Source organism: Larimichthys crocea, chromosome VI (assembly GCF_000972845.2).
Source record: "Larimichthys crocea isolate SSNF chromosome VI, L_crocea_2.0, whole genome shotgun sequence".
Taxonomy (NCBI): domain Eukaryota; kingdom Metazoa; phylum Chordata; class Actinopteri; family Sciaenidae; genus Larimichthys; species Larimichthys crocea.
The window spans coordinates 15,817,495-15,825,473 of NC_040016.1; the positions used below are offsets into that span (position 1 = coordinate 15,817,495).

At 40.2% G+C, this 7,979-nt stretch overlaps 1 protein-coding gene across 1 annotated transcript; it reads right to left on the reverse strand.

Annotated features, from left to right (window-relative positions):
* Positions 1 to 478: 478 nt before the first annotated feature.
* Positions 479 to 6,861, reverse strand: tbc1d20 (TBC1 domain family, member 20). Its single transcript, XM_010735102.3, has 8 exons — positions 6,240 to 6,861; positions 5,816 to 6,001; positions 5,656 to 5,736; positions 4,659 to 4,845; positions 3,344 to 3,445; positions 2,535 to 2,676; positions 2,212 to 2,390; positions 479 to 2,052 (listed from the first exon to the last, which is right to left on the reverse strand). Exons 1-8 carry the CDS (start codon positions 6,289 to 6,291, stop codon positions 1,794 to 1,796), a joined length of 1,188 nt encoding a protein of 395 aa, XP_010733404.1. The 5' UTR covers positions 6,292 to 6,861; the 3' UTR covers positions 479 to 1,793.
* Between the last annotated feature and the right edge of the window lie 1,118 nt (positions 6,862 to 7,979).

The following is a 7,979-nucleotide window of genomic DNA, read 5'->3' on the forward strand; positions in this document are numbered from 1 at the left end:
AGCATCCTTGGACATGTTCCAGGTCACCTTCATTTTGTAGATCCTTTACCAGCTCGGTAGCTCTCTACAAAAGCAGTAAACCAATCAACAATAATATAGGAATAAAATGCCCAAGTATTCAATTCCTTCTATCGCAAAAACAACTTCTCAGCGCCTCATAAACTTAATTCAGAGGGTTTTTTTTTAGTTGACTGGTTGTTGTGCCGTATAATGTAGGTGACCTCGAACTCGGTCAATAATTCTGAAGATTTCTGTTAAGCAAAATACATCTTAAAGATTACAGACAACCCGAATTCACTGCCTTAGAATGAAGTTCTCTGACAAACTATTTGCTATACTTTTTTTTGTTTTAGTTTTTTTACAATAAGTCTAATTCTGGTGAGTGCCATACCACTGAAACCTAAGCAACTCTCTATTACTTTAAATATGTGATTGAATGAAAACGACATGGAATTGGAATGAGCTGGACTGCCCCCCGCCCCCGAAATGATGACTCAGATGCTACACTCAAAAGCAATCCAACTTACTAAATGGCATCAAATAAAGCTAAAGTCATGTGTGAAACAGAAACAACAGATGGCATTCATTTGAAGGCTCAAGTGCCATTTCTGACAGAACACCTTTACAGCCTATCAAAATAACTTTTAAGCAATCTTGGGGGGAAAAAAATAAAATAAAATACAGTCAGTGCAAAAACTGGGTCCCCCACTGTGCCAACACAAGGACTACGGTACCCACCTATTCAACCCACCATTGATATTTTCTGTTGCCAGGCATTGAGTGAGTGCTCAACTACAAGGAGAGATTTAATTGTCTACTCCAGAAAAAGTGACGCAGAGAACATAACCTTATCCAAATGGGGCCATGAAACACAGACACATTTCGAAGGCTGTGCAACCAAACAATTAAGTGAGTAATTGGAAAGCGCTAGTGAAACAATTTTGATATGCTAGATCGACTAAACACTGTACCCCATTCTGGTGTTTTGAGATACAAAATCATTTCAGCTGACCCCGACCAGGAGCGTGTGTGTAGTCAAGGTTGATAGCTGTTGATATGTTTTAGAGAAAATGAGAGGAAGATACTTTTTTTTCTTCACTAAAAAAAGGTTTATTCAAACAACTGGAAGGAACAAAATAACCTAAAAACATAATAAAATGGTGACCTTAAAAAGTGCCTGTGTGTCATGACCATATCTTCAGACGTTTTCTCACGATCCTATAAATTATAAAAAGAGAGGATTCTAACAATCCTCTATTTGGTCTCAGTCCAGGTATCAAATAGATAACAAATGGGTTGTGACCATACACACACACACACACGCACACACACACTCATACATTCAGTCCAGCTCTCTTAATTGGCAGCAGTTTCAAGTGTAGTGAGTTCACCAAGCTTTCAGCATAAATCTCTGTGAGTAGAACTCAAAATCTGATTATTCTAATACCAATATATAAATAAACTTTAATGACACCTTCAGTGATAGTTCTTAGAAATACAGTCTGTCCATTACAACAGGATGGATTCTTCATTTTAGAGCACCAGCAGTTGGTGCTGTTACACTGGTGTGCCCTCTTCAGGAGTCATGAAAGGAACCCTACACAGGATGTTCAGACATCCTGGAGGACAAAAGAGCGTTAACTGCTTCAGTTTAGAGAGTGCTGTACTCTCCAGACAGTGTTATCGACCGCAGGGTTTGTAGTTTCAATAATTAATTAAAGTGTTCTTGAAAACTGACCCACCGGCTAGATGCAGTCAAGGTTGTAGCATAAGGGGTGGAAAACAGGAGCAGTTCAAGGAAACAAGTCCAGTTTGGGGGCCCACTCCAGGGCAGTGTTGACCACAGCCAGAGCCGCCGCCCCTAAAGCCACCGTCAGACCCATGACAGCCAAACGAACAAACCGCCGAGCTGCTGAAGGCTGGGCCACTACTGAGCTCGCTGCTGAGCTCTCCAGCGCAGCCTGTTTCTGTCTACGCCTGCGTCGGAGAACAGAGTCTGGCCGCTGTTGAGTAGACGCAAGGTCAAAGTCCTTAAAGGTAGAGCTTGCCATGCTTAGGAGGAAAAAAAGAGACAGAAAATGAAAGTGTTAGTGAAAAATGGCGAGTGAGCAGAAGAAATTGAAACGTGATATGAATATTACAGTATATAACGATAGACAGAGTGCAGATGTATCTGTAAAGGTAAGGTGGTAACCCTAAGGAGTTAAGAACCTTTCATGTGAGGCAGCCTCTCTTGCCAGCTCAGAGGGAGGGAACTGGACGAAGAGGTCTCCGGCTCGGCTGATGAGTGTCTCATATGGCAGATCCTGGGGTATCTGAGACAGCAGGTGATGAACCATTGCCATATCACACTCACACTCCAGCACCTCTTCTTCTCTGTACAGTACAATCTGCAAACATACAGGCACGTTTGTTAGAAAACATTGAGGACATTACCCAAGAGGTGCAAGGCCTTTATCCCCAGTGACAAAAATTGTCTTTCTAAACAAGTCCTGCTGAATTGCAAATAAGGTTGCTGGTTACTGGAAACTCACCACAGCAGCAAAGTAGATGGGCATCAATGGATGGCAGGCCAGGAAGAAATCATACAACCGGACAACGTGGCGGAAGTCTGACAGTACGTGGCCAAACCAGGTGATCAGCCAGCTGAGAGCGAAGACTGTCCCCACCTCAGCCCTAAGAAAAAACAACACATGACAGACATCAACTTACATCAGAACACAACTGTAATGTGTGCTGATGGTCTACGTCAGACCAGGAATTATTAAAAATGGCAGTTATGCTATCAGATCTGAAACTTAAAGATATAGAGAGAGTCATGTTCGCCCTCCAAGCAGAGGACTTCACTTCACTTCAGCATATACAGGATACAGGAATCGTGGCATTGATGAACATACAGGTGTGCCAGCAAACCGTACTGAATAATGCACCCTCCGCTTCTTGAAAAAGTTATGACGCTGATATTAAATGTTGGATGTTTCAACATTTTTATAATTATTGTAACACTTTTTCTCGTTTAGCACAGGGCATGAAATCAGAGCTTATCATGGCACAGATGCCTGTGGAATTGTAACAATTCGCCATAGGCACCGTGACCCTCGTGCTACCCTCTTGACAGGCATGGCAGGATACATATAGAACAGTAATGCTTCAGGCAGTAACAAACCACACTTGTTTAAATGTATCCATTTCAGAACACTGGTGGAAACAAGTAGCAGAATACTTTTTAATATTCCTAATGTTCTGCCTTACCTTGTAAATCATGTTCATACGGCATATAAACTAACTTTCATTGCTACTAAGTATCCTCTAATTGAATGCAGGAAATAATAATGAGTCTTACTGTTGCATGAAGTCGTGCACCTCAGGGTTGACCCTATCAATGATGGGCATCAAATAGTTAAGAATGTGTTTAGTGTTGTCCATAGTAGGATCCATGAAGTCCCTGAAAAAGAGGATAAAACAGAACGCATTTTAGAGTGCACAATAGACCATTGTTTAAAAGGAGTTGTGGGAGGGAGGCAGGGACGAAGGAGGGAAAAGATATTTTTTATTCTGACATGTAGACAGGAAGAGAGAAAGTGAGAAATGTATGCAGTAGAGTAAAACAACGCTGCTGATGATTAATGTACATCTACATTGAACAAAAATATACACTTTCACGAGTTAAAATAACATTTAAAAAAAAGAAAAAAGGATCTAAGCCTTCTTCTATGCACACAAAAGGCTTACTTCTCTCAAACAGCATGATTATTGCACAAGTGTGCCCTGAGCTGGGCACAAAAGGACACACGGCGTTTAAACAGCATCATAAAACAAATGTGTGAACAAAATTTAAGAAAATAACAAGCCTTTTCTATGCAACTTAAAAATGTTAGATCCAGGGTTCCTATACATTTTCTTTTTTTAATTCTATACTTTTCTAGACTCGGATTTTTAGACCATATTTGACATCTGGTTACAAACAGCAGATTTTTATCATGTAAACAGAATAACCATTTTTGGTACAATATAAATACGTATGTATGCCATTATGTTGCCAAAGATTGTACCTAGGTACCGTAACTCATACAAATCAACACCAAACCCAGTCTGTGCAGCCTTGTTTATTTACTGTTTCCATAGCAACGACAAACAACACAGCCATAAAGCTATGGTTTCCCAACACAGAAAAGACGATCAGATCACTTTCCTGATAACTACTTGACTGCGAAAAACTCATAAAAGTTAAGATAAGCTCAATATTTGATAGATATTACCACATTTTCTTTCAGACTGATTTTGTCGCTGATGTGGCAGAGCTTTTTTGCAGACTTTGATGTACAGACGTAGAGGCAGCTCTGTGTAGGAGTGGGCATTCAGTCACGCATACTTCTTGTCATGCTTTTGGCACGCACTCTTTTACACACCACCTGACTGGCTGCTCTAGATGCCATGAAAGGCACTCTGCTTGTACAATAAGATCGATTTATATTTTGAAAAAACTAAACTGGGGAAACGGTCTGGAAACAAGTATTTTTCCATACTCTCTTTTATATTTTTCATATTTATCCAGCGCTATAAATTACTAATATCAAATTCCATTCTGTGTAAGAACAATCAGAGCAAAAACAAAAGTGTTGTATTTATATTTGAGTCAGTGTATATATGCCAAGTACCTGAGATGATGCGTGGAGAGCTTTTCCACTAGAGCAGTTGCAAGCCGCTCTTCCAGGACCAATAGGAAGGTGACAACAATGTCATGGTAGCCTTGGTAGTAGTGCAGCTGGGGATTACGTTTCAGGACTCGAAGGATGATGTCAATTAGCTCTTCCTGGAGACCCTCCCTCTGCTCATCTGGCATACCTGTACGAGTGCATAAAAACAGCTGTTAGTTTATATATAATACTACATCGATGACCCAACAAACATAAAACGTAAAGAGGTGCAAATTATAATTCAAAGCATGCGCAAATTTCATTTGTTCACGCTGACTTATACTGGCATAGGATTAACTGTTGTAGAAACAGTGCTTGTTGTATTCTACTACTAAGATCCGATTAATTAAAGTAATTAAGGGGCATGAATGGCAACATTCATTGCTGGTTCACAAGCCAGACAACCCTGGCAGACAGAATTAACCAGACAAAAAAAAGAAAACATTTTTGGTGCAGCTCCTTTGAATATAGTGTTAAAACAGTAGATCTTGACTTGACAACCTGAGCATTAATACCAGTGGGATGGACGGGCAGATATTCCAGCAGTGCAGCGTAGACGATACGGCTGCTGCGCCCCTTGAGATCTCGTTTGGAATTTTGTCTGTGTGCCAGGCTGACTAGCACGAACAGCAACACTTACAGCAAGAAGCGGATTTAACACTGCAGTGAGCTGTAGGGTAATAAATGTAGATGTTCTGACGTGAATGACATTTAGTCATTTGCACGGCTTTATAAAAAGAGCTTCAAAACTACTCAGAAATGTTGCACTGGTAACGAACGACAATAAATATTAATAAAAACAAACCCTCCTTGAGGGGTAAGTGAGAATTTAAAATGTTTTATCTGGTGCACCACAGCTTCGTTGTGCGAGTTCGTCAGCGGGTGTATCCGTGTTCCTGCAGACACACACAGTGGCTTCATCGAACAGTTCTCTGAGCAGGTACGGGTTCACACTCACCAGGTGGGAACCTCCGCAGGGAGCGTTGGACGTCCAGCAACACCTGGTTGTAGTCCTTGTTATTCTCCCGCTCTACCGTTTCTGGACAAGACACGTCACCATCAGCAACACTAAGCCAAACACTGCACTCTTAATATGTGTCATGTATAGTGGGATATACCTGGCTCTTGATCCAACACACTTAGAGGGACGTTGAGGAGCCGAGGCCAGACTTGGCAGCGTATCTCATCAGTCAGCAGTCCTCCTTCACTGATCGCCATCCTCCTCAAAGCTGCCACATCCACCGGAGTGGCACTGAGGGCCTGGGCGATGTCCGCAGATTTCCTTTTTCGTCTGGTGTCCCAGTCTGAGAACACACACACACACACACACACACACACAGAGAGAGAGAAAACACCATGTTCAACCAGGCAGCCGGTCTGTCTGCACTTTAACCTGGGTTCACTTCACATGCAGGGGGCTTTTTTATAAAGACAGCACCAGTGACAGCTATTAAACAGAACTTTTTTCAGCTGGTGAAATCCCTCCACACACTGCTCATTATTATTATTATTATTATTTAGACAGCTAACTTAGCACTTTACCTTCTTTCCCATTCACAGGTGACGAGGCACCAGCACTCCTCGAGCTCTTCATGTTGGTTTCTCCTCTTCTCGACGTGTCCTCGTTACATTACATTACTCGCCATGCTCCTTTGTTCGGCTAACCTCGATTTAGCCCGATTTCTTTTTTTGTTTTGTTTTGTTTGTGTGGCTAGCTGTCTAATTAGCAAGGCCAGCCTCACACAAACACGGCCCGGACACTTAGCTCTTCAGTGTTAGCTCGCTGGTTATAAACTCGACCCGGTTCCGAAACTGATATTTTCATCCACACAGCCATCATCATTTTGACCGGATAACTATGGTGAAAGCCTGATTTTAAACAGCAACACGGTGACACCGGTGACACGGCTCCATGTTTACACTGACGGAAGTGACCAATGAGATACATCAGCTTTAGCTAGCCTCCCTGCTCAGACACACTGATGACGTAGGCCGTGACGAGCAGGGAGTACATTTACTCGATTACTTTCGCCGTTACATGTGTATTTTTCCTACCTAATTGTACTAATTCTGCTGTAAATCCAGAGAGGCATGTGCTTGTGTTTTTTCTTTTTTTCTTTTTTTACTTCCTTAAATTTGCTGTAGCAACAACTGCTGAATTAGTTAACACGTTAATACATCACACTTTCATGTTTGGAAGAAGTACTCACATGTAAAAGTAGTAGAGTACCACACTGTGAAAATACTCTACTACAAGTAAAAGTCCTGTAAAAACTAAAAATTACTTAAATAAAAGTATGTCAGTAGTGACAATACTATTATAATATAAATATTATTATAGTTATAACAACAACAACAACAACAACAACAACAACAATAATAATAATAATAAAATAATATATTATTATTATTTATAAAAATTATTATTATGATTATTATTATTACTATTGTATTAGTTTATTTATTATTATTAAAAATAATAATATTGGTTGTTATTATTATCATTATTATTGTTATTATTGTTATATGATTATTATGATTAATGATGATGATGATGATTTATTATTATTATTATTATTATTATTATTATTATTATTGTCATTATTATTATTATAGGACCAGGTGGCTGCCTGACTGTGCTGGGCCTCCTTAACCCCCCCACACCCCTCCCCTGGTTGCCTCCCCTGGTTGCAAGTGATGTGTCTCATGTTGTAGAGTGTACTGAATATGTGCTATAATTCCTGAGGTGTTTTTCTGTCCTGCTCCCTGAAAGGAGCACAGTCTGGGGGCTGCTCTTTTTTTCTCCTCCCCTCCCCTCATACTGTATCCTTTCTTTTTCTTCCCCTCAGACCCTGTCCTGTCTAACCCCCCTTGTCATATTATATGTATTATATGTATGGACAGACTGGTTTTGCAATTTCGTTGTACTGTACATGTACTGTTGCAATGACAAATTAAAGCCTTCATCATCATCATCATCATCATCATCATCATCATCATCATCATCATATTATCATCAAAATGTACTTAGAGTACGAGAAGTAAAAGTACTTATTGTGCATTGAAGTGATCTGTCAGTGTTTTACTGTTGTGTATGATGTTTTTGGATTCAGATCTGTCAGTGTTTTACTGTTGTGTATGATGTTTTTGGATTCATAGTACTGCTGCATTCATGTTGATGTTGTATTTTACTACTGTAGATGTTAAAGTTTTAAATACTTGATATACTGTTGGATAGTTTAATCAACATCACATACATATGTTGATATGTTGTGAGAGCAA